The sequence below is a fragment of the Natator depressus genome, chromosome 23, assembly GCF_965152275.1.
Source record: "Natator depressus isolate rNatDep1 chromosome 23, rNatDep2.hap1, whole genome shotgun sequence".
NCBI classification, from domain to species: domain Eukaryota; kingdom Metazoa; phylum Chordata; order Testudines; family Cheloniidae; genus Natator; species Natator depressus.
In genome coordinates this window covers 1,836,979-1,863,780 of record NC_134256.1, presented here as the reverse complement: position 1 = coordinate 1,863,780, position 26,802 = coordinate 1,836,979, and the positions used below count along the sequence as shown (strand labels likewise).

Genomic DNA, 26,802 nt, shown 5'->3' with positions numbered 1-26,802 from the left:
CACAAGCTACCTCTGAGCTCTTACACCATGCTTTTCTTTCCACATCAGTAGCTCTCTCTGTGCTTTACCAGGGAGGTAAGTGTCAAAATGCCCCACCATTCTGAGACAACGAGGGCAGAGTGCATTGCAAGAGGGGCAGGGGAGATTTTCACATCCCAGGCATCGTATTCAGATCAGGCTCGTGCATCCATCGCATCATATTACGCTGGTTGGAATGATCCCAGGGGCTCAGTTCCAGCTGTGCACACAAGGAATCTTCCCAGAATATTTTGTCCTCCACACTTTATAAACTTAACTCATTTAGCAAGTGTGGGGCTCGACACAGCTTGGTCTGCCTCCCTCACCTCCGCCCCGAAGAAGGGAGCTGTTTTAACAACAGGAGAGCAAGTGAGCTCTAAAGAAGGGAGGGTCACTAATTGCTGCCTATTGGTGTAGGCTTGGAAGGAGTAGAGCCCTGATAAAGGTCAATTTCACCACACACACATCAACTACCAAAAAGTATTTCCATCAATAAAAATTCACGGCTAGGCAAAGAAACAGAAATGCTGCTTGAGAACTTCTTAGAATCTGCTTCAAGGAATTTAATGGTTACAAAGCGTTAACTTTCTGAAGCTCTATGGCTCTCATTCAATAACTGACCCTCCCCTCATAATGTCCCCAAACAGTGAAAATCTACGTCACTAAACAGAAAAAATGCTTCAAAATAAATAGATGTCTGTTGAAATTATAAAAAAAAATCCAATTCTGCCAAGGTTATCTATGCGCCTTAAGGTTGCTCCATGCAGCTCTTGTCCAGGCTGTGCTCTCTGCCTCGTCCTGGACTATCACAGTTGGTACACTTAAGGAAGTAATAAGGCCTTTTCTCCCTTCTAAGAGTGTGATTCTGCACAGTGCCCTGTCCCAGACCCCAGCACAGTTACAAGCCGGTAGTGGTTTTTACACAAGATGCCAGGCTCGAGGTCTGAATCTGTCTGATGGTGTTGGGGCAGCTAACAAGCTCTTGGCAGAGCAGCTGTGCAACAAACCCTGCCCTCACTTCATTGCTGAGCTGCACAGCTTGGTGGTCATTTACCCCATCGGCAAGAGGGCCAAAGGAAAAGGGGGAGACTGTACTGGTAAGTGATGAAACAAGAAGGGTGATGGTGAATTGAGCCTCTGATGTCCAAAAGCCACTAGGTGGCTTTTACTGAAGGATTTTAAAAGGGATGTAAGTCAATTTAAAATTCATGGGCCACATCAACTGGGGATCTGGCCCCATATTTTAAAAATCTAGTTAACTTTCCACTGTTTATGCCACTTAGTTTGCATTTCACTAAGCCTGGGTAATGAAAACAGATGCATCAATTTCACATTAGTTTATAAAAAAAGCCAAGGAGATAGAGCTAATCAATTTCTCGCTCTTTGGGAAAAACAGCCAGAGAACGTGCCTTCTTGAAAAACAAAAACTTTCTTTGAAAAACCTTTTTTCTGAAACTCTCTCTGGATATACCTCTGAGTGACATTAAGGTTTTGTGAAAAGCTGTTTTTAAAAGACACTTTTCATGCATAAATCAGCTGAAGTGTTCCTCTGATTGAAGTTTAGACGGTTTAAGCAGCAGCTAGTACGCAAGAACTGTGGCAGACAGATAATGGGATCCATTACTAATAATCTGCCTGCTATTTTCCATGAAGTAGAGGCTTCGGATGGCACTTGTTAATCAGATTTTTTTTTTTAAACCCCAGGGGATTTATGAAAGGGGGAAAAGAAAAACACCAAGACATTAAAGTTCAATATTCACTCTTTCTCCAAATACAAAAAGCTGTTACAATTCAACTCAAAACAAAGCATGTGCAAAGTTACAGAAACTTAGACATTGTATAAAAAGTTACACATTTAAGATGGTTTCTTTTATTTCTCACCCGGATTGAGCAAAGAAATTATCTTGATGAAATATTAACAGCTGCTGACCCACAGTAAAAAGTTACATAAAATCTAAAAAAAAAAGCATAATTACCATAAAACAGCCATCTCCCCTCCCTCTTTTTTTATTTTAAAAACGTTTTGCAGAATAGATGAATAAAACACCTCCAGGAAAGACTGACACTGAACTGCAGTAAAGTCTTGAAAGTTCTCACTAGCACAATTGTGTAGCGTAGGGGAGAAGGGAGAAGGCTATCAGGGGCCACAGCTGGCCCTTTGCTACTGGAGATTTTAGACAAGGAGAGTCCTGGCCTGGGAGTACAGTACCTAGAACAGGGGAGCTGGTTAAGATCCTACCATTTTCAGAGTCAAAAAATAGAAAGGAGATGGTATTAAACACATGGAAAGAAATAATGCAACTTTCTTAGGGGTAGGAAGAAGGGAGCATGCCATTGTCTGTCGAGAGTGTACAAGGAAACGCATTCATCGTCAAAACTACAGAGAGAAAACAAGGGGCGGGGGTTCCACTTCCCTTGCCTGTTTCCAAAGCTGATCAGGAACCGCTCTGATGGAGCCATGGCGGTTTCCTGAGTGGTTGCAGGCTGCTCCCAGAGAAAGACGCAGGGGTGTGATCTCCTTAGCTCCTGCTGGCCTTCACTGAGCACTGGAGCCTCCCTGGGAGCTGCCCGAATAGCTCCCGTAGTCATAGCTGCCGTAATATGGAGGCCATTGGCTCTGGTTCTGATAGTACTGGTTCCACTGCTGGGCGTACTGGGGGAGACGACAGAGTTAGCCCTGGGCAGCGTGCTGGCGAGGCAGGCAGCCCCTAGAATCACCAGACCCCTTTAGCACCAGGCCACGTTTGTTCTGGGGATTTACCCATTTCAGACACCCGGGCAAATCAGCAAGACCAGGGTTTTCACGACTCTACCTAGTCAGGGCGTGGCCCAGCGGTCAAGAGACTTGCCACTGGCCTGTTGGGTGACCATCGGCAACTTCTTACCTCTGCTAGCCATGGGGACAGCCATGCTAGCCAGACTGACTTCCTTTGACCAGTGCTCTGAGATCTGCTATGTGCTGGAGAAGAGCTGTTCTTATTCTCCTGCTGCGCGCACTACGCAACGTGACTGACTCCCCAGGGGCAAGCGGGTAGTGGAGCGTTTTGAAAGGGACTTTCTACATATCTGAGTTGCTGTCTTTATATGGGAGAGGCAGGTTGGAGACGTGTGCCCGGCACTGGGAGGGGAAGGTTTGATCCTTGGTCCTGGGGGAGTTTGTTCCCCAGGCTGGGAACGCACCAAGAACGCTCTGTCTTTTGCACTGAAGGGCTCACCCTGATGGCAGAGCCCTGCACTGCGCCCGAGGAGGGGGCGTCGCTGATCGACCTCTTCATCCTGGAGCTTCAGGCTCTGAGATGCCCTGTGCCCAGGAGAGGTGCTGCTGCACATCTGGCACCCACAGCACCGGACCACTGGCCTTTTGGACTGGCATTCCCCTGGGGCACGCATATGGCTCTAAGCACCTAGCACAATGGGGCCCAGATGGCCCTGGCCTGCAATACTCAATTTCACAGCAATTAACATTTCGTGCAGACTGGCCATACTGCTGTAAGGTGGGATTTGTAGGGGTGCTGCTTAACCCTGCCTAGGAGTGGGGTAAATTCCCTTGAGCCTACAGCGAGCATTGGCCGCGGTACAAGTGAAGACAAGGCCTCAGGACTAAGCCCTCTGGGGCAGAGACCCTTGGGTTTGGATTATCTTCTGTAAAGTACCATTATGCACACTCTCTAAATGACTAGCCAGAGCATCAGGGCATCTCGCATGGATCCTCAGGCACCAGGAACGAGTGTGGGAAGCCAACAGATCAGTATTCAAACTGATTTCTATAATCAGCATCAAAGACTGAATTCAAGCCTAGGACAACTACAGCTGGAAGTCACCTGCCTGATCTCTCCCAGGGACACCGCAAACATTTCACTAACCCTCAACTCCTCTGCTAACAGCAAGGAGGCAAAGGGGAGTTCTGCGACTGGCCCAAGCTCACAGCAAATCAGCCAGAGCCAGGGTGAAGCATGGAAACTTCCTTCCCCCAGTCCTATGCACGGACCCCTCCTCCATCCCTACAAGCATCAATTCATCCTGCGGTCAGATACACCCTTAGCTTACCCTCCGGCCAGGTGACCGCTTGCCCGAGAGCCTGTCTCCCGCCTACCTGTTGGTATTGGTTGTAGTTTTGCTGATTGTAGGTCTGGGCTGTTGGCGGTGGAGGCTGGGTGTAGCTTTGGCTATAACCACTGTAGCTTCCATAGCTGTAGTTGGGAGTGTACCCTCCTCCTTGGGTGTAGCTTGCCTGGGTGTAGGGCTGGGGGTAACTTGGCTGTAAATGAAAGGGACAGGACTGTTACTGTGCTGCATGGTTCACTGACAACCATTCCCAGGTGCTCTCCATGCGGCCCAACAGCCGCACCCGGCAGGGAACGGGTCAACGGCAGAGCTGCCCTGGGGTGAACAGGCATGAAACATTCCCCCCGGGTGGGGTCGGACAGACCTTGATGGGTTCTCTGACCTGCTGCTGTTGACTGTAGCTGCTGGGGGTGCTGCTGGTGGTGGGGGGCGTGCTGCTGGGAGGCTTGTAGCTACTTTGGTTGCGAGCGGGGCTGTAGCTGCTCTGTGGCTGGGTGTTCCGGCTGTAGCTGCCCCGGGGGCTGGAGTTGTTGTCTCTGGTGCCGCTTGTCCAGCGATTCTGGGTGTAGCTGCCCCGGTTGAAGCCTAGCAGAGAAAGCAGGGGCTGTCATCAGGCATCACCCCTACACCCAAGAGGAACAAATCTCATTGATAAACCCTTGTGGCTGTTTATGCGACTGGGCCCAGCACCTGAAAACCACCCTGCATGGCAGCTCTTCAAAGACAGCACAGCCCACTCTCCCCAAGAAGTGAGGATTAGCCCCCCTCGCACCTACTGGCTTTGATAAGGACCCCTGCCATTGGGCTGGGGGCTGTACAGACACCCACTGAGACTGTCCCCCCTGCATTGTACTGGGGGGTTGCAAAGATCCTGACCGAGCCTGCCTCCCCCTCCATGGGGCCAGGGGCTGCACAGACAGACATTCCCTGCGCCAAAGAGTTCACAGTCTCACTAGACAAGGGGTGGGTGGAAGGATCAGCACCCCTCACTGCACAGATGGGGCGTGAGCCCCGCAGGCACCTGGGAGACCCCACCCTCCGAGCGTAGCCTGGGGGCGCGCAGGCACTCTGCGGCAGGGGTGGGAACCAAACTCAGCTCTGCAGCCCTGCGCTGATAGCCCAGGACCAGCCTCAGACCGCAGCATCGGCCCAGATCCGTGCTCAGACCCCCCCCCCGCCAACAGCTCGGACCCTGTGCTTTGAAACAGCTGAGACTCTACCTCCTCCTCCTCCTCCGCCACTTCCTCCGCTGCCCCCTCCCCCGCTGCCCCGGAAGCCGCCTCCGCTGCCCCCTCGGTTCTGGAAGCCGCCGCGACTGCCTCCCTGTGGACCGCCCCCGCTGCCTCCGCGGCTGTCGAAGCGCTGGAAGCTGCCGCGGCCCCGGAAGCCACCCCCGCCGCCCCGGCTGTCGAAGCGTTTCTCCGGCGGGGGCCCGGCTTTCTTGCCCTCCTCGTTGTACTGCTTCACCAGCATCTCTGCCTCCCCCCGCTGCAGCTCGATGTAGATCACCGCATCCAGGAAGTCGCCAGCCTCCGGCAGCGTGAAGTTGGCTGGATGGCGGGCCCGGCGAGAGGGCAAAGGGGAGAAAACAAGAGACGTGAGCAAGCCGGCAGCAGCCTGGCAGGGGGACAAAGGCTGCCGCGCACGGAAGCCCAGCCTTGCGCCACAGCGTCGGACCACCACAAAGGAGGCAAGAGATCGGAAGGCAAAAGTGAACAGGAAGGAAAGACACCAGAAACCACAAAAAATGTATGCATGTCATCCCCTCCCCAGCCAATGGCGGGGGGACGGCGGACCACACACTCCAGTCTCCACTGCATCCAAGTACCAGTCACCTCTCCTGCCCCCTGGTGTCCAGCTGCGAGAAATGCAGCCACAGAGGAACCAGGCGGTCACTTTCATCTGGACAGAATCATGATCTCGCTGTGAAAAAGCAGCCAACAATGCAGAGGGAAAGGGTTTCCTGTTGGGGGGAAGAGGAAAGAAACAACCCCTCAGCCCTGCTCTGATTATTGGTTTCCGGGAGGATAACGTGAAAGATACGTAACATTTTCCCCCCTGGAAAAAAGGCAGCGTGGGTTTATAGCATCTCTTATTAAGGGCAGAGGAGAAGCATAGGGGAGAACAGATGGAAGATGACCACAGTGAGACGAAAGGAAGGGAGGACAAAAGATCAATCTCAGGGTCAGCATTTGAAACCAAAAATAAATCTCTTTCCAGCTCTTAAACAACACAACAGGGTTTTTGGCCGCGTGTGGTTTGTGGATCGGTTTGGTTTGTTTCTAGGATCCTACCTTTCATTTCTAACACTGCATGATCTGGCACATCCTTCCCCTCCTCATCAGTGCGCTTTATTGTTCGATCTTTTAAATCCTCATCCGTGGGACAAATTACAATAGCCTTGCGTTGAAAACCTTCAAAAGGACGCATTTTTCGTCTCTGGGCAGATCCATAAACATTTGTCTAGCAATGGTGACAAAGAAGAGGCAAAAACCGTTCATTATTTGGCGTTCTCTTTTTCAACAGAGCATTGTGGCCTGCAATGGTGAAAGAAGACATGGTGCCCCCGCCCCTGTGCGTTTTAGATGGTTGTGAAGAACCCTGGACGGCTAACCTACCTTTTAAAGTGAAGAAGCCGAGGGGAGGGGGGAGATGGACCTAGAACACCCATATTTGGTACTTTTTGCAATTCAAATGAGATCTTTCATTGCTTTCTCCCCCCAAGAGAGACTGATGAAGACGAGGGTATGTCTTTGCTTTCTTTACAAATAAGCGAGTGATTAAGTGGGAAGCTGGACAGGCTGAATGCAGACCTGCACACTGAAAGGAATGTTTGTGTGTGACTAATGGGAATTCAGTGTTAATCTTCAAGCACCTGAGAGGCATGGTTGCTAACACAGGATTGAAAGCTGCGTCCGAGATCTAGGTGTGACTTTGACATCAGCACATTAAGCAAGTCGCAGCCCTTGTGTGCCTCAGTTTCTCCATCTAAACTGGGTTTAACCTCTGTATTGCAAGGCTGGCTCGGAGTATTCAACTGATTTTAAATCTTTTTAGGCATTAAAAATCTTATTTTAGGGCAGGAGGAGCTGGCAAGGCCTCAGCTGGGGGACCATCCAGTACTTTTGAGCAGCTTTAAGAAAGACGTGGACGATCTGGAGAAAGTCCAGGGGAGAACAAAAATAAGAGGTTTAGAAAATATGACTTAGGAGGAAAGGCTGAAAGAATTGGGTATGTTTTGTCTAAAGAGAAGGCAGGGCCGGGAGGGGGGTGGGGAGAGGGTATGGGACATGACAGTCTTCAAACAGGTCACAGGTTGTTATAAAGACGACATCGGCGATCATTCATACTCCATGCCCATCGAGGATGGGACAAGAAGTGTAATTGGCTTAATTTGTAGCAAGGGAGATTCAGGTTAGATATTAGGGAAGACTTTCTAACTCGAAGGATAATTTAGTCCTGGAACAGCTGACCCAGGGAGGTTGTGGAATCCCCATCACTGGAAGTGTTTTAAAGAAGTGGTTAGACAAACATCTGTCAAGGATGGTCTAGGTTTGCTTAATCCTGCATCAGCCCAGGAGGGCCGGCGGGAGGAGATGGACCCCTGAGGTCCTTTCCAGCCCAATGTTTCTTTTATTCTAACCTGTAACAGTGCAGATTAGATGCTAGAGACACCCCTTCCCCCGGCTTATTTTCACCAACTGTATTCTCTGCAATGACTGCCGAGGAGTGGTAAAAATTCATGCTCCTGCAGGCTGGCTGTTTTAAGAATGACCGAGAAAGTGAAGGGGAGAAGAGAGGCAGGCGCAATACACAGGAATCAGAGGCTGGTGATGGAGGGAGCTTTGAGCCATCTAAACCAGCACTCACATGGCTAGACTGCACAGCTGCTAGCGTTCTTCCAACTGCATGAGGGTCTCCCAGATGAGCTCAGATGTTACCACTGTCTTGTGTCGCAGTGGGGTAGATTCATCAAATACCGTCTCTTACATATGCTATTTTAAGGAAGGCTCCTAACCGATGCTCTCTTCACTGGGAGGATGGCCATGACAGCGGGGTTACCACTGGGTATACGGGCATCTTGAATTCAAAGATGGGATCTAATAATAAACAGGGAAACTGAAGCGGCATGTTTTAACTTTATTCCTATTAAAAACTGACATTTAAGTGGACTTCAACCTATGGGTTTGTTAAGGCAAAATCATGTCACTCTCATTGGTTTAATGAGACTATTCCTTACATGTCTGTCACGAAGCACATTTCCCACCACAACATTTGGATTTGCTTTGAGCCTCAGTTTTAGTTCTAATATAAAATGGGATTAACCACCTCCTCCTTGGGGATTTCACACACTACATTCACACTCTGGTTGAGGGATGCAATGGTTTTCAACAGACAGATGCCAGCTGTGGTTCCTGCAATGCAAGTATCTATTCAGCTAAAATTCCTCAGGTGATTAAGATCTTCACGACAGGCCAGTGAAACCCAGATACGTGCGTTGCTGAAACACTGATGCTTCCGTTTCCTTCAGCATCTATTGTACACGCTCACCGGTGGTGATGAGCTGGAAATAAAATTTCACGCAAGCGCCAGTCCCAGACCGGGCCAAACTGCTCCCAAAGCAGGAGAGAATATCCACAGCTGGAAAAACCACCACAGCTACTGCCACAGCAGAGAGACAAGGACACAGAACGCTGCTGCAAAAAGGCATTCGCTCACTGCCAGACCAGCATGCGGTCACCAGGCACTCCACAGTAACCACTGCCCAAGCTGAGCATCCAGCAAACCCGTGCACAACCACTGGCCGCTCAGGCTTCGCCCAGCACAGCCGCCTTCCGCCCTCGGCGGACTAACACAACTGGGTCCAGCAGCAGCCTAGGCTGCATGTATTAAACAAGGACCAAGTTCTTGGCATCCTTTCAAGGCAGAGTGGCACCTAAAGCTAAGCTCTCACCCCCTGCTGTCAGTTACAGGCAGCTACATTACTATTCAGCATGCCAGAGGAGGCTCATTCCAGCAAGAGCTTTGGGCCTACTTGATGGCCCAGCAGAAGGGGCAAAGCCTACCCCTCGATCGAGGGAGGGGCCACAGGACTGGGGATCAACGAAGGAGTGTGGTCTGAGGTTCCAAAGGAGACCCTGAGCTGCTCTCCCCAGTCCCCAGGAAACGGGCCGATGCCAACAGCACGGCAAGCAGCACTTCCCTCGAACACAACACGGGCTGGGACGATACTGAGCCCCGGCTCAGCCTGGAGAACACCGGAAAGGGAGAAGGGGAGTGTTATTAAGCTACTTTTGCTGCTGCTCAGTGTGAACACCCGAGAACCCAGATACCCGGCTTCACTTCCTACCTGGGGATTTGCCCCCTGCTGCCCTACGCTCTGCCGGTTACCTTGCAGGCAGGAAGGTGACAGCTGGGAATGGCCCAAGGCCAGTCACAAGCACACCGTTTTTAAGCCAATCACAGAGACCTATATGCCCTTAAATATGAGCAATGCAGCCAAGAATCTCAGTTCTCTGAGGACACAGCTCTGTCCATTAACTGGTTACCTTTCAGGGCCCAGGGCTTCAGGTCTCACTCATGCTTTTGGACAGGGGTCTCAAACACGCGGCCCGCAGTTATTTGCTGCGGCCCGCCAAGCTCCCCTCACCCCACCCCACCAAGTTATTTCCTGCGGCTGCCAAGCTCCCCTCCCCTGCCGCCTCCCCTCCCCCCCAGCGCGCCGCATCCCCGCTCCTCTGCCTACCTCCAGGCGCTTCCCACCACCAAACAGCTGTTTGGCAGTGCTTAGCGCTTTCCAGGAGGGAGTGGGGAGGAGCGGGGACCCGCGCGCTCAGGGGAGGAGGCAGAGAAGAGGCGGGGATTTGGGGAAGGGGTTGGAATAAGGGCAGGGAGGGGGCAGAGTTCAGGTGGGGAAGAGGCGGGGAAGGGGCGTCAGTGATGCGGCCCTCGGGCCAATGCACTAGTCCTCAATGTGGCCCTTGTGGTGATTTGAGTTTGAGATCCCTGCTTTTGGAGCAGGGTTTTCCAAATGGTCTGGGGATCCTATTCTTCCCACAATGCACCAGATCAAGCCAGGGAACTTGGGTTTCAATGATTTGGGCCAGATCCTCACTTGGTGTAAATCAGCGTAGCTCCATCAGCGTCTGTTTTACAGCAGCTGAGGACCTGCCCCTGAATCTTTTACATGGCTACTGCACCGCTCACTGGAATTCCAATGAAATAAACATCAGCAATGCATTCGTCCTCAGAGCGCTAACGCTCCCTTCCCTTAGCTATACCACTGCCCCCCAGCAGGGGACGCACTACGCCAGCACGGCCCAAAGGAGGGCTAGCTCACATTCAAAGCAAAGACGAGGCTTGCATAAGCCAGCCTGTCGGCTTGGCCAGCCAGATTTCTGGCAATCTTTTGGCTGGCTGCAGCTTGTACTGTGTTTCCACCGGCTCTCCTAAGTCGGCACACAGCTGGACGTCCCCCCTAACTTCCACAAGACGCATGATAATTCAACGGGCCACGTTATTTTCTCAGAGCCAGTCTGGAGCCACGGTGCAACGGGGCCCTGTGCTAAGCAAGGCAAGGAGCCAACCCATATATACGCAGTGAGGAGCCCACGACACTTTCAGCAAAATACATAATGCCCTTTGGGACTGAAAAGCACAAAATGTCCCAAAACAACATTGCAATTATGTGGGGGGACCTTTATCAGTTTCAGTTCATTGTGGTTGTCGTATATGGCAAACTGATGCAACTCACAGCCATTTAACAAGTATGGAACCTTCAAAAGTTAACAGCCAAGACTTCTCAGCTACTGCTGACATCACGGAAGTTTTACAGAGAGAACACATAGTAAATAGAGATCAGGACAGCTTTCCTGAATCCTAGGTCATTAAAGGTTTTAAAAAAAATATTAAACTCATCTACATGACAGATACACAGTCTGTTTGTAAACGCACTTCTGCAAAGGAGTTTGCCTTAAAGCACAGCAGCTTACAAAAACCCACAGCATCCGCGCATCAACGCATAGCAACGAACTGAAAGACGTTCACATGGACAATCTTTTTGGCTTTCTTCTTCAGATACAAGAAGGTCAGAAACCACCTCTTCAGTTTTACAGTTCAAACAGAACAGTCACTAACACTTCATCTTATTTAAACCTTGCAAAAAGCTACAACTCAAGAAAACCCGTAAGAACACAGACAGACAAGGCCTGAGAAGCATATGTGAAATGCAGAGTTGCCTAAAAAGAGTAAAAGATCTCAGTCCACATCAGAATTCACAGACTACATTGCTTTAGTCTAAACTCCGTGCTGAGATGCCTAAATGTTTTAGAATCAATAGCAGCTGTGGAAAAATATTTTCTCTCTTCATCAAGAAAGCAGCCAGCTGTCTTGGAAACATGCTTAAACCTCTAACACGACATCAACCCCTCGCTGCATTCACCTCTCTATCATGTAAACTGAAATCTCATACTAAAACCAGCAGGAGCTAAATCCAAACCTTCCAGACACCCACACACTCACAACTCTCCAGCCTCAAGAGGGGAAGACACTTCCTCACTCCACATACGATCTATAGTTTGCTTGGCACCCAGATCTCACTTGCAGGCTCAAGGCAAATTTAATCAATATTGTACAAGGAAAGATTACCAGGATTCAGAATTTTAGACAGATGAAGCAAAGAAAGATCTCATTCGTGCACCTTTTAGGCCAAACTGGGTTTCATTAGTTTTTTAAAATCCTCAGACACTTATTCTACATTTCAGGGTTCAGGTTTCAATATACAGAATTGACCAATGAGTGCGGGTCAGTTACACGTATGCCCTAGTTAACAGGGACAGACTAAACTGAGTGCTGCCATCCAATATGGCTAGCGCCGTCTTAATAAAGTGTCTTAATAAAGGGAAGACGCTAAATGCTGTCCACATCTCTGAGACAACCGCATCAGCAGTACGATTAGAGAACAGTGGCGGCCGTAGGAAGACCTGCCTTTAAGCCTTAACCCAAAGCAAGGGTTTGCATTAAGTGTGCTGACAAGGAACCCCAGATGGGCACATAATGAACTTTACGGATCGCTGGGAAAGCTACCAGCTAGGTGATAAAGATCCAGAACTGCTGGACTCTTCAGAACAGGGTTCTTTTGTGAGTTTTTTCAAAGCCTCCTAAGGGAATGAGATGCTCCATTCCCATTAAAGTTAATGGGCTTTGAAAATGCAGCCATGAGGTTTAAGTCTGCATGTGTAACGGGAGGGAAGTTTGGTTTCCTATAACCCTGAGCAATGCCAGCCTGGCTGCTACTCACCTGGGCTTACCTGTTCTTCTCAGGACACTGATCCCAACAAAAGACAACAAACTACTCACCGGCGGTACTTACGGATCCCCTGGGCACTCTAGGAAACGTCCAGAGACCAGCACTTACCTTAGCCTATCTTCCTGGACCTGAAAAGCCACTATTTAGTTGCATGGCCACTTACCTGGATACACTTTAAACAGAACAATTTAGTTCCAAAAGCACTCTCAATATTTTGAGTTGTGTGTGGTTAAGCTAAGGGGGCGCTTCCTATTACTCACCATGGAATGTTTTAAACCTCATTTCTCTGGTATGCTCTTTACAGTGGGAGTTTTCCTTCAGTCCCAGACATACAACAGGTGTATACGTATGTGTACATGGATAACACTTCCGCACTGCACCGGGTACGCCTGAGTGCGCAGCACTGCCCGTTTACAAGGGCCGGCTCCGACAGGTCACGCACACAGGCGGACGCCAGGGAGGCGGCTGGGCGAAGGACTCTGTACCTGATCCAGGATGTAGTTGCGTTTCTTCCGGGCAGCGATCTGGATCAGGCGGTTCAGGCACTGTGTCGCTTGCTGGATGAGGACGTCCCAGCGGCCCGCATAGTTGCGCTGGCGGCGAAGTCCCATCACCTTGAAGGAAAAAACGGTACAGATTACAGTGCGGGGTCTGCGTGCTGCAGCAGGTATGGGATCCTCAGCACCTCATGTGGTAGTACTGGGAGTGGGGGCTAGTGGGTACAGAAGAGGACTGGAAGTCAGGACTCCTGGGTTCCATTCTCTGCTCTGGGAGGGGAGTGGGGTTTAGTGGTTAGAGCAGGGGACTGTAGTCAGGACTCTGGGGTTCCATCCCCAGCTCCAGGCGGGGAATAGGGTCTAGCAGTTGAAGCAGGGGGCTGCGAGTCAGGATTTCTTGGGATTATTTTCTGAGTTGTGGCAACATTACCTTCTGTACATCATTTCCCTCATTTACATAATGTGGACAATACCCATTTCACTGTGCAGGGCGTATGAGGTCAGTTCACGAGTATGAACCACTTAAAGGGTTTGGAATGAAAGGAGCGAATGATCTGCTCTAAGAAAAGGCTGATTTGGGACCAGGAGTAAGAGAGGTGCAGCGCTCCCCTGTCACGTCTAACACAGGAGCGACTGCTTTCCAACTCAGCGACCCCTCTGATCACTGGAGGAGGAGCAACGCGCAGAAGTGGGAGACTTTTAGCTACTGACGAGGGCTCATCTCTTACCCTCATCTTATCCATGATGGCGTTTGTTCCCAGAATGTTGTATTTCTTTGCTGGATTGGCAGCCGCATGTTTTATGGCCCATGTGGTCTTGCCAGCAGCAGGTAACCCCACCATCATGAGGATCTGAAACACACACACACACACACACAGAGCATCAGCTATTGCAACACTGAGCGCTTCATCCTTTCCACGCACTAATTCCAAGACTCCCTCTGACAGACAGACACTCCCTCTTACATGGGGCAAACAGAGGCAGGGGAGTGACTTTACTCAAGGTCATGCAGGGAGCCGAACCAATGACTTCTGATTCCCAGTTTGGCACCATAACCACAAGGCTACACAACTTTACCCTCCTCCTCCTCCTCTCTGTCCATCCAATTATTTAGTGCGTGCCCATCACCATGGTATCTGAGCTCACCCCCACTTCACAGCTAGGAAAACCCACGCACCAAGAGAGCTGGTCTGAGTCTGGATCAGAATCCCACATGCTCAGATACCTACACCACGCTGGAGAATCGTCATTCCTCCAGCTGACCAGAGCTGCGGTGCCTTTAAAACATGGCAATGTTTACTAAAAACCAATATACCTGCTTCTCTCCCTTCTAGTGATGCCATAGAGTTACTCCTGGACGAGACGCACGCTAGCCTGAGGAACTCACTGCCACATGGGGCCACTGAGTCCAAGGGCTTAGCAGAATTGAGAGCAGGAGTGGAGATTTATATGAAGAATGAGAACAGCAATTTAAACCAGACTGGTGGAAGGAATCTAAAGCCCCCTGCTTCACAGCATGAGCCAGCCCCCTGCTAGTGGCAAGTTATTCCATAATGGCAGAGTTTCCTGCCCCAAGTTCTGATCTAGCAGATCCTGGCCACTGGAGGCAGGATATTGGGGGTGATGGACCCCCGCTCAGATCTTTGGTCACAGGAAGTGACAGCAGTAAAAAGCCACCGCATGGTGTCCTCCTTCAAACACCCTCTAATCTTCCCCTCTGCCTGGATGCCTACGAGTCACTCAGTGGTTAGGCAGCCGGCATGCTGTTTGGTGCTGCTTTCATGCTGATGGGAACGGTTTCATTGTCAGCCCCAGGCGCCCCTAGCCTTACGCTCTGACTGCAAGCGCCTCACGGCAGGAAGCGGGTGGCTTATATGGCTACACAGCACCGAGCGCAACGCAAAACACCCACCTCACACTCTGCTTTACTCTTTGGTCCTATGGTCCCACGGATGCGCTCGGCCAGCGGAACGTGCTGAATGAAGGTGAAGCCTGGGGGGACGGGGAAGTAGGTGTCATCCCGCTGCCCAAAGTTGAACTCGATAGCACAGTTCTTCACCAGAACGTGGGGGAAGAGCGCCTGGCCGCCCAGAGCTTCCTTTCGTGCCCGATAGGCCACGCCCAGCCACTTCCCGTTCTTCATGAAGGACATTTCCACCTCCTCCCCACACTCAAAGTCCTAGTTACAGGGGAAGAGAGTCCGTGTAAATGCAGGGCCAGGGAGGTGGTAAACAGAGCTAGTTACTGTCTGAACAACACACACTAGCGGCACTACCCAAATGCGTGTTAACGTCACAGTCACCCATTGAGACAGCACCCCCAGCGTCACGGGAAAGACCCTGCCGCTGCTGGCTCCACCAAAGCGGCCCCTTCCCCTGGCTCTGAGCCATTTGCAAGCACAGCTCTGGCAAGGTAATTCTCTGGAGGCCCTGCTCCGAGGTCAGCCAGCACAGAGTGAGCAACCGACAGCTCCAGCATGGAAGCCCAGTGCCCCGGGGGAGGTCGTTACCATACCATGGTCTGAGTAACTGCCACAGGTGCTTTCTGACTCTGCCCCGAACTGAACTAGTCGGTGACCGGACACTCAGGAGGGGAGGAAGATGGGCGTGCGGAGATGTGGATTCCCAGCACTACTTTGCAAGGAAGCCCGACCTATAGCAGGGGGCTCTCCCCTATCACCACCTACGCTAACACCCCTGGGGGCGAAAGCAGCACCTGGCTCAGTGTCATATCTGTCAATGTCTTGGGGTTTTAAGCTGCTTCTCTTCCCATGGGGCACTTGCAGAGGGGACCGAGGAAGTGGGCTAACTTCACAGTGAAAATGACTAGACAGAGCGCAGTCAAACGCACAACGCAAGCAGCCTGGAAGCGGAACGCGAAGCTCCTCCCTCAGCTGCAGCCTCCGGCGTCACAGGTAAGAGGAGCGGACAAAACGCGGCAGACAGAAGCGATGCTTTAAGTTGCGGGTGCCCCTTTGAGCCCACAGAACAAACCAGCACACTGGGTGGTATCAGAAAACGGCACAGCCTTGAGAGGACGGGTTCCTTGTCTAGATGTAACCCACATTGACAGCGTGACTCTAGCTCCCTCTAGCGTCTGGACCACGGGCAGACGTGCAGTAGCAAACTCCTAGAGACCCAGTTCCTTCACTGGTTTTAGCTCCCAAGGGTGTGGAGTCAACCCAGCCACAGCCATGGTTACACAGATGGTCAGGAAGCCACCCCTTTAGGGTGGCAGTGGCTGAATGACCTGGCTATATCTGGAGCAAACCAAGAGCTGAAGAAAATACCTTTGTGAGCAGTCAGTGAGGTGCTGGCAGAGTACAGCAGAGTACATTATATTTAATAACGCAACTGTAGAGGAGGGAAAGGGTGTGGTAGCTGCGGCTGCTCCAAAAGATTTAACAGAGACTATGGAAATGAAGTGACTGAACACACTTTAAAGAGTGGCACCGATAACTCCCCAGCTCCAACAGGTCACCCAGGGCTGCGGCTGGTGGAATGTATGGCCAGGTCAGTTTCCATGCCAGGACGTGCTGGAAGTGGTGCCTACAGGGGTGGATGGGGGGGCACTGGCAGCACAAGGGGGCATCCCCTGGAAGCAGCGAAAACCGATACTCACAACAAGGCAAGCGATGACGTCATTCTCCGAGAATGTTTCGCCGTAGTTCTCAAATTTGCAGCTGCTGGATTTCTTCCCGGTGCCTCCATAACCATAGGAAAAGGGCTCTTCCCCTGAAGAGAGAGTCCAAGGGGCTCGCTTGGTCATGGCCAATTCAAACATAGGGTTGCACATGCCACTTCCTTAACCGAGAGCTAACAGAAAGGCTACAGGCCCTGCTCTGCCCTCTCAGGGTTACTGCCAGCCCTGGCTAGCTGCACATGGCTACAACGTTCCCAGCTTCACAGCCCTGTTTCAGGAGAGAGAGAAGAGTCTCTGGGGCTAGGGCATTTTCAGTGGACGGCCCTCTTGATAAAGGGCTGAGCAAGCCACCCCCTAACAGTGGCAGAATGACCTGGCTACGTCTGGAGCAAACCAAGAGCTGAAGAAAATACCCTCATACGCAGTTAGTGAGGTGTTGGAAGAGTACACCTCCCACCCCATACAGGGACACGAGCACCTGGGTGCAATGGTGATTAGTGACATCAAAGACTTTACATACATTTCAGTGCACCACAGAAGTAACGTGATGTGTCTATTTGGCATCGCACATGAAAAGCCGCGGCAGCTCTTACCTAACTGAGTGCTGCAAGAATCCAGGGACCAGCCAATGCGCACAACGTGAGGATCGGGTTCTGTGGAAGGGAGGTGTTTTACAGAGATTTCTTCATTGATCTGGGGACAGAAAACAAGGTTGAAATGACCTTCACGCCCAGGACAACTGGAGGGTTCACAAAAAACCTTTAAAATGTAAAAGTCAATGCCTGGAGTGGTCTATTCAAGACCCAGGGACAGACACTTCAGAGAAATAAATTACCAGCCTAACAATTCTGTCTCATCTAGAGCCATGAAAGCAAAGGGACACGCAGTAAAATGTGGTCCCAAATTCAGGGTCTGTAAAATTCAGTGTTTCCACAAAGGTTTAAAGACTTCTCAGGGTAACAACTTTTAAGCTATGGGGTCACAGAACCATTGTGCTAGTAACTCTGTTTTTCCACCCGTGGGTTGCGACCCCCAAGGCACTGAATTGTTTTATTACAACCCAAATCTCACCCAGACCCTGCACCATGACTTTTCAAGTCAGTGTGTTCTGGGTCACCCCCTTGAAACACACTAAAACATGGGGCTGGAAGGGACCTCAAGAGGACATCTAGTCCAGCCCCACGCCAGTATAACTAGAATCATGGTCACATACGCTTTTATGGTAAATGTAAGGGGGGGCTGTGTGCGAAAAGGCTGACAAACAAGGTATAGCACACCAGAGCTGACCAGCAGAACGGAAATGAACGAGAAACTGACAAGGCTATTTGCACAGCCCAAGCTGAGAGAAGCACAAGATGAAATGCTGAACGCTTTTTAAAAACCATGGGTTTGTTACATAACATTGGTGAGGCAATCCGAATCCACCGTAGTGACGCAGTAAGTAACACTTTGCAATTGAATAGGACTGTACTTTTACAAAAGCTTTATAACCTTCTCAGCACTGGGAGATAGGTTCCTATTAGCCTCATCTGTAAGATGAGGAAAGGGACGCACAAACAGGTGAAGCAACACTCAGTGAGATTAGAATCCAGGTGTCCTAGCTCCTTGTACTCATGATCTCTTCCCCAGATTTCTGTTCAGAAGCTTTAACAGACCACAGCTGAGAGGCGCCGGCAGCCTGGATTACTGGAATAATTCTCTGTGTTACATGAAGCAGCAGTAAGGAACTGGCTAAAGGCATGACTTGAGTTAAGCCGACGTTTGTAAGTTTCCACTTTACTAATTGGAAATTTTCTGCCCAGCTCCAGACTGTGTGACAAACCGGGGGGGGTGGGGGGGGGGAGGAGGAGGAGGAGGGAAAGAACACCAGGACAGGACTGTGCCGTGTGTTACTGCTAAGGCTCATGAAATCAGCTACGGAGGGTGACAGGAAATGAGACCTCCCTGTAGGTAACTGGGCGAGGTGTTTTCCTACTGTTTCAATTCACGAATCCCAATGCAGACGGTCTGGCCTGACAGATCGCACACGACAGTCCCGAGTGAGCGTGGGGAGGTACGGGTGCCCTCACAGCTCTTCTGGGGAAGATTCCTGTTTCCTGCTCCAACCAGTTTTAAAGGTTTTTGCTTCCAGCTGTGTGGAGTGGAACTACACAGTACCCGGAAATGAACAGAGAGCTCCGCTACAGAAGTGGCCTCGTAGCCCGATCAACCAGGGGTCAGACTGGAAAGAGCGCCAAAGCTTTCCCATGCTACAACCACAATCCAAAGGCTGTCCACTTATGACTCAAAACAAGAGGCCAGACCGGACAGGTCTTCAGCCGGCCATCCCTCCCCATGCACCCATGCTATGATCTGCAGTGAAACAGTCAGCACTGACATTCAATGCATCATCACTAGGCACCAGAGTTAACACCAAACCGAAATGAAGGAAGACAGTCATCTCTTTAAAGCTAGTTTCAGGCTCTCTGCCCATGCCTGAAGACTGCCCTGCACCGATTTACATTTTAGGCCTGTGAAGTGCTAAGCAACTTACACTTCACACTTTTTTTTGTAACTTTAGAAAAATGAAGCTATAGACTCAGGAGGACAAGATACAGCCACCAGGGAAAGAATCCCAGGTCACCAAGCCATTGCAAGCTGACCCAATTGACCTCTGCCTGAGGGATAAGGCTAGACTGAAGTTACCAGCCCCACAACAGGAGTGGAGGGATTTCAGTCTGACCATCTTAAAAAGGAAGCCAACTTTGCTGATTATGCCACTTGTAAGGAAAAAAGAGGGCTTGCTGCTTCAGATGAGAAAAAAAAGAGGATTTAATGATCACCATCAGTTAATTGGGCACCTCCATGGAAAAAGGAGACGTGGGTGAAAGGATAGACATTCCTCTCTAGCCGGAAGGAGATGAATGAAATCTGCATTGTTACGCTACAGTCCCTATCTCTGCTCAGAGGGAAGCTGCGTTCTACGTCTACTACGTAGGCTGCAATGAAAACAGGCATGAAGTGCACACGTGGAGATTACGATTTCATCTTACTCCTTCCCCTTGGTGAAGCTGGATATTCAGACGAGTCGTTAGGAACCTATTTGCTGTTAGTCCTATTCATGGCTAAGCCCTGTTTCCTGCTGGAAATGCTCCCACATCCAGCTCTCTTTCCCCACTGGAAGATCTCTAGCACATGAAATTTGAAAAAAGAAAAGGAGTACTTGTGGCACCTTAGAGACTAACCAATTTATTTGAGCATAAGCTTTCGTGAGCTACAGCTCACTTCATCGGATGCATCCTGTGGAAAATACAGAAGATGTTCTTATACATACAAACCATGAAAAAATGGGTGTTTACCACTACAAAAGGTTTTCTCTCCCCCCACCCCACTCTCCTGCTGGTATGGAAAATACGGAAGATGTTCTTATACATACAAACTCTAAGGTGCCACAAGTACTCCTTTTCTTTTTGCGAATACAGACTAACACGGCTGTTACTCTGAAACATGAAATTTGAAGTTACCATTCATGGTGACTTATACGTGCTGCTGCATGCTGCTCTTACCTTCATCTCGTAGCAGACTCGCCCTTGCCTCACTCCGTAGGTAGCTCGGGCGCCTGACCACAAATAAGCAAAGCCTTCTATGGTCAGCGGGTAGCCGCTGTATCGGTCCCTGGCTACTTTGAAATGCAGGTCGCAATTATCTAGAGGACAAGGAGGTCTGGTTGTTAACTGGAACCATACGGAGGTGATCAGTGCACTGGACTGGTTAAGAACCGCGCACCACCTTCTATGGCTACAGCCTCTCGCACAATGAGGTTTTAGGCCTTACCATAATACAGTAAAAGCCCTATTCTTGGCGTTCCCCCACCCTGACATGCTTGTCTATCTCATCCACCTGTTACATGTTGTCTTAGCACAAGGAGGAACTTGGGTTATAAATTGTCTCTCCACCTCAGATCCCGTCCGTAAGACAGGAATAACGGAAGGGCCTATCCCTATGTTGCACCCCCTGCCTCACTGGAGTGGTGGGGGGATCAACACACTGCAGAAAGTGAGGCGCTCAGGTACTACCGTGATAGGGGCCAGGTAAGGACATGAGAGATGACGACATCTCAAGGGTCCGAAAAATAAACACGGGAACAGGAAAGATCTTTAGTCAGACTTAAAACCTGTGTTCATTAACACTTTTTAATTAAAACAGGAAAGAATTTAGGGAAGTCCTCAGACTACATGATCACAGTTGTCCCTTCTGGCCTTGGACTCTGAATTCCAATATGTAAGCACCAGAGAGAAAGGCAGTCTGTGTTAAAGGCACAATAGCCCTGCCCCCCAGTGATCGAAAGAGAAAGCTGCCAGTATATCTCTGGGATCCCCTAAGAGTCCTCCAGTCGAACCAGAGAAATCTAGCTATCCTGGATAATTTTCAAGTTGAGAAGAGGCAGGAAGGAGACCATCATGTAAAGGTATTTGGGGTGCAGGATGCCACCATTCTTTGCCCCCCGCACTCACATGTATCAATGGCCACTAGTGTCTCATCAAACTCTTCTTCGTCGTCTTCTGCAGGAGGCTGAGGCGATCGGCCCCTAGAGCAAAAGCACAAAGGCACAAACGTTACTCATGTCAACCAGCAGGGCAGAGCTTTGGGGACAAAGAGCAGCAAGTAAGGTGGGAAGAAAGCCTGGAGGGATTTAAAAACCGTCAGGCTTTCACTGGGACAGATTATGTATGGATTTGCAACCAGAGACTCCTACTAGAAAAGCAAAGGTGAAGAGGCTCTCCAGGAAGGTTTGACAGTAACCTTCTCCCCACCACTGAAAGCTTCCAGGATTTCATCACGGGATGTTACGTTAGGCCCTGCATCTGGTAGAGTTATTGACCCTGTACAAACTGCTTGTAACACAGCACCAGATCAGACTGGTGAAACTGACACACCATTGTCAATAACCACACAAGGTGTGGGGAACACAGAACCAGACTTGTTCTTAAAACAAACATGAACTCTGACTAAGACTAGATGGAAAAAATGTCACGGACAATCACTTTGTTAAATACAAGCAGGCGTGGCAGAACTGGATTTTTATTGTTTATCATTTTGACACATAATATATTTGCTTTTAACTTTATTTAAATGTTCACAGTTGAGGGAAATTCTGGAGGGTTAGACAACAGGGGCAGCCGTCAATGATTATTTAATAACAGCAGACTCTGAGATGCAAAAAATTAAAGTTATACCTTTATTGTCAAAATATACCAAACAACAACCTGAAATCAAACGAATAAGTTCTCAAGCAGCATTTTTCTCACTTTGCCCATCTTGATTATCAGTGGACTTTTTTTGCTCATTTGTGTGTTCGATGAAATCAATCTTTACCAACTTTTACTGACAAAAATCTAATCCTTCCAAGCCTAAATACAAGGGAGAACCTGCCACAAACAGGAAGAACCAAAAGTTTTAACAGGAGATACCACTTTATAATTCTTATTTCAAGTTAGGTGAGCACTCACTCACATGCAGCATGTGTTATTTTCCCCCTCTCTAGCACTTCCTTTAAGGATGATCTCAAAGCTCTTTAGGGAGGAGATTTCTGAAAAGTTCCTAAGGGATTTAGGAACACAAGCCCCACTGAAAGGCATGGGGAGCTGGGTGCCTAAGTCTCTGGCACTTTTGAAAGTTCTCCCTGTTAAGCATTAATGAAGTTCCATAACACCCGCATGAAGCTATGCCGGATTCCAGTTTTATGCATGGGAAACAAAGTTAAGTGACTTGCCCTTGGTTATACAGGAAGTCAATGGAAGGGTCCTCTCTAAACACCCCATCTCCTGACTCCCAGTTCTGAGATTTAAACATGAGACAATTCTTCCTCTCTGCTACTGCGCAAGATTAAAAGCAACATTTAAAAAAAGTCAATTGGAGTGAGGTCCCGGAGCCAGATTACCTTCTGCCATTAACACCCTGCTTAATGTGGGACATTAGATACCGTGAGACCCACAATCTTTGTGATAACGGCCATGCCAGGTCGCTCACTGTGCTGGAGTATTCATAAGCAATAAAGCCCAAACCCCACTGCAGCAATCCTTAGATCTCGTTAGAACACTTTTCATCCCTAGGCCTCAAAGCGCCTTACAGAGGACGTCACTATCATTATCCCCATTCTACAAATGAGGAAACTGAGGCACAGGGAGGCACGACTCACCCAAGGACACCCAGACATCCAGTGGCAGAGCTGGGAATAGAACCTAGGTCCCCTGAGTCCCAGTCCAGTGCTCTACCCACTAGGTCAAGCATGAAAGAAGTGAAAGTGAATGGCTGGCCTTTGGCAAAATCCTCGACAGACCCAACAAGCTATGCTCCCAGCTCTTTCTAAACTCAGCTTCTAGGACCCTCCTTAGCCCCTGGCCCAGGAATAAACGTCTTTAACCGCAATAAGCCAGAGACTCATCCAGGTTTCCCTTCGCAAGCTCACCTCTTATCTTCCCGGTGTTCGTAATACCCTCGCCCTCGCTGCTCTTCATAAGGTCTCTTGCGGCCCTGTGGCTGCTGCTGCTGCTGTCTGGGCTGAGATGGATCAGGCGCATTGTAGCCAGAGGGGGACGCATTGTAGCCAGGAGTGGGGGCGTTGTAGCCAGAGCTGGGGGCACCGTAACTAGATGTGTTGTAGCCAGAGGAGGGTGCATTGTAGCTAGGGGCGTTGTAGCCAGAAGCCGGCATGTTATAGCCAGGAGCTGGCATGTTATAGCCAGGAGCTGGTTCTTCTTGCTTCACTTCTGTCTTCATCTCTGCATTCAAAACAGGGAGTGAGATTAAAATATTCCAGTCACCCATGACAAGACAGGGACTCTTCTGTCTTTACCGAGAGCGGCTCAATGTTAACAACCCCCCCACCACTCCCCAGGCTAGTTTTGCTATGATCATTCATCCCTTTCCCCCCAGTGTGATTAAAAGACATTACAGGACTCCATTTTTTCCCCTATTTCTAATCGCATGTTCAGGACCAGTCCTTGGCAGCATACTGGTCCCAAATTATTTCTAGCCCTATTAGGCTGCAAAATACTGCAAACTTGGGGGATGGCAGCAAATAAGCTGGGGGTCAGAGAGATGTCATTTTAAGGGCTGATGTTTTGTGATCTTTTTGGCAGCAATACATTCAGCTGCTGTACCCCGGTGGAAATCAAAATCCCAGCTTCCCCAGGGGAGGCAGAAATTGTTTCTAGCCTTGAACAACCACAAAACGCTGGACCATAAATGCACCACTGATCTATAGCTGAGGGTTTCGGAGAGCTGTCTACGAACAGGCTATTTCAAGTCTCAGACGCCAGATCAGTGTAGCTTCCATCCCTTGATGCTGCCTTTTTAGTGCTTGTCAGACTGAAACCAGTTCTTTAGTCACACCACACAATGGGGCAATACAACTGCAAACCTGTATCAAAGCCTTATATAGCATGGGGAATGGAGGGGAGGGGAAGAGGACCAAAGAAAGCTTCTTTCTTCTGGTAGGGACCGATCCACCAGCAAAGGAGAGCTCCGGGCACCACAGTGACTTAAGGCAGTAATTACATGCCCATTCGTTATAATCTTACTTTTCAAAGAGTTTTGCTGATAAGGCCGACTTTAAAATGAATGTTACCTGAGTGTAAGATCGGACGCTCGTGGTCTAGAGATCTCCTCTCGTACTTGGATTCGTTCTCCTGTTTAATATTGCAGTGCTCAAAGGACTGATAACCCTGGGGGTCACTCTGATGAGTATTGTTGTCGACAGCATCTTCAAATAGAAACAGGCATGCATTAAGGCCGGTACTTACAACAGACTGTAACTAGCATATGCAGAGGAAAAGTGAGCTTCAGCACTTTATCAACAGGGAACTGGTCCCTGCAACTTTTGGGACCTATGCACAGAAGACTAACAGGTCTGGCTCCCAGCAAACTATCATGAAGGCAAAGAAACCAATCACTTGTTCACTGCAAAAAAGTCATGTGTTTCAGTCACAAAACTTTTCCAGTGGAAACAACCCAGTTTGTACTAAAAACAACAAAACCCTGAAATCCCAGAGTAAGGCGAGTCTCCGAACCAACACTCCAGCAAACAATGACAGACACAACACTTCCCACATGTGCAGTATTGACTTGTGACCCTCATGACAGCGATGTAAGGAGCAGGACTGATAACTTGCTATTTACTTTACAAGAGCCACAAAACATGAAAGTGAAAGTGGCAAGGGAGGGAACACCCACTTCCAGGGGAAATGCAAATCAGCCAATTTTGGTGATCTGCTCAGAGGCCATCAAACAAATTCAGCAATGATATAGCAAGAGCCTCTCGGTGCAGAACCTAAGCAAATCAGTGTCTTCTAGTGAAATATTGCCTGGTGGCTCATTCCCTTTCACAGCATGATGAGGTATCTTAGCAAGTTACATGGAAATACCACATGCCAGCGACCTGTACAAGATGCACCATTATTAAGGATAAAGGTATGCTTCAAAGGGACATTATCAAGCAAACAAGCTGCCCAGGGACACATGCTTCCCAGCACCAGAGATTTAGGGAAAAAGAAAAGGAGTACTTGTGGCACCTTAGAGACTAACCAATTTATTTGAGCATGAGCTTTCGTGAGCTACAGCTCACTTCATCGGATGCTGTAGCTCACGAAAGCTTATGCTCAAATAAATTGGTTAGTCTCTAAGGTGCCACAAGTACTCCTTTTCTTTTTGCGAATACAGACTAACACGGCTGTTACTCTGAAACCAGAGATTTAGGGAGCATTCCTGCACATGATTTGAAGTGTCATATAATTAAACGGTAAGACGACTAGCAAGTCCAGACCCATATATACTCCCAATGCAGAATCCCTGAGGGGCAGTTCAGTTTCTGTCTTTTAAACTCAGTCTGTATATTACCCAGACATCTCCACACGTGCACATGTAGCTCCTCCAGCCGTACATTCGCACCACGTAGGAATATTAGGCCAGCAAAAAAGGAGAACGGACTAGACATTATTCTACAGCACCTGCCAACACCAATTCTACAACCGAAGCAGACCCTGACCACCTGGCAAATGGGGGGACGCTGACAGAAGTCTAGAGGAGGTGTCCTCAGGGAGGGCAGGATTCCCATCTGCCAAAATCCATCAACAAGAAAACAAAACGAGGAACTACTCTGGCAAGGAGCTGACCCAGCTGTGGACCAAAACCATGTGCTGCAACAAATAAGCATCCGCAACTGGCAGAAGGATGCAATATTTCCTCATTAGGGGCGTGGAGGTCTATCGGGTGTATATCTACACACACTTTCTATGCCTCCACCTCAGTCCAAGATGGGGGGGTGGGGGAGACGTGTTAGTTGCATCAGAGCTGGGACTGGTACCCAGGAGTCCTGACTCGTGTCGCCATGGCCCTTGCTCTAACCACTAGCCCCACACGCCCTGGGGCTGGGGCCGCACATCACACCTGCCCCCCTCACGACAACGGGAGCCCGGGGAGAACCTGCGGGTCCCCAACAGCCGCGGTGGAGTTGCCTGGCCCATTGCGGAGCCCGAGCCATGGCCCCGGGGCAGCTCTCCGGGCTGCGACCCCAGACGACGTCTCACCAGGGGCCTCGGGGCGCTGATGGCGACGCCCCCCTGGGGACCTCGGTAACCGGCCGCCCGCACCCGACAGAGCGACGCCAGCAGGGCAGGCCCCGGACTCGGGGCGCCTGTTACCCGCCCTGGCCCCCCGCGTTGCCCCCCCGGCCCCCCCAGGGCTCCCGCGTTCCCCCCAGGGCTCCCCGCGTTGCCCCCCCCAGGGCTCCCCGCGTTGCCCCCCCCCGGCCCCAAGGGCTCCCGCGTTCCCCCCCCCCGAGCCCCCGCGTTACCCCCCGGGAGCGGCGCCCCCCACAAGCGGCCGGGGGGGGCGCTGACGCTCGGGCAGCGATTGGGGGGGGAAAGGGGCGCGACGCTCGGGGGGGGGGGCGGGGCCCGCGAGCAGGGCAGGGCAGGGCAGGGCAGGGCCGGGGGGGCGGCCCCCCTCCCCCCGCGGGGCCCCGCCCCTCACAGTGTCCGTCGGGCGCCGGCTCCCCGCCGCCGCCGGGCCCCCGCCGGGCCCCCTCGGCCTCCAGCGCCGCCTGCAGCCGCTCGGCCAGCTCGGCCTTCAGCCCGCGCGTGTCCAGGCCGCGGCGGCCCAGCTCCTCCTTCAGCTCGTTCACCCGCAGCCGCCGCACGTCCATGGCGCCGCCCGGGCCCCGGCCGCGCTCAGACCCCCGCGCTGGGCCGCGGCTGCCCGGCCGTCGGCTCGGCCCGCTCAAAATGGCCGCCA

General features: G+C 50.5%; 1 protein-coding gene across 2 annotated transcripts; it reads right to left on the bottom strand.

Annotated features, from left to right (window-relative positions):
* Positions 1–1,782: 1,782 nt before the first annotated feature.
* HNRNPUL1 (heterogeneous nuclear ribonucleoprotein U like 1) lies at positions 1,783–26,728 on the bottom strand. 2 transcript variants are annotated; one of them, XM_074937923.1, is made up of 15 exons: positions 26,542–26,728; positions 24,140–24,274; positions 22,979–23,291; positions 21,024–21,097; positions 20,076–20,215; positions 17,124–17,223; positions 16,510–16,622; positions 14,801–15,067; positions 13,617–13,739; positions 12,877–13,005; positions 6,378–6,546; positions 5,304–5,633; positions 4,466–4,668; positions 4,112–4,276; positions 1,783–2,671 (listed from the first exon to the last, which is right to left on the bottom strand). In XM_074937923.1, the coding sequence occupies exons 1-15, from the start codon at positions 26,711–26,713 to the stop codon at positions 2,555–2,557; spliced, it is 2,550 nt and encodes an 849-aa protein (XP_074794024.1). In that variant the 5' UTR covers positions 26,714–26,728; the 3' UTR covers positions 1,783–2,554. The 2 variants fall into 2 exon arrangements, with proteins under 2 accessions (XP_074794024.1, XP_074794025.1); XM_074937924.1 differs by having other exon boundaries at positions 4,448–4,668; positions 26,542–26,713.
* Between the last annotated feature and the right edge of the window lie 74 nt (positions 26,729–26,802).

Bases quoted from the DNA above. Each gene is read 5' to 3' on its own strand.
- HNRNPUL1 (XM_074937924.1), bottom strand. From the start codon at position 26,713: ATGGACGTGCGGCGGCTGCGGGTGAACGAGCTGAAGGAGGAGCTGGGC. The intron at 17,224-20,075 runs GTAAGAGCAGCA...TTCTGTCCCCAG, and splicing joins GAGTCTGCTACGAGATGAAG to ATCAATGAAGAAATCTCTGT. The intron at 5,634-6,377 runs GTAGGATCCTAG...CCCGCCATCCAG, and splicing joins TGCAGTGTTAGAAATGAAAG to CCAACTTCACGCTGCCGGAG.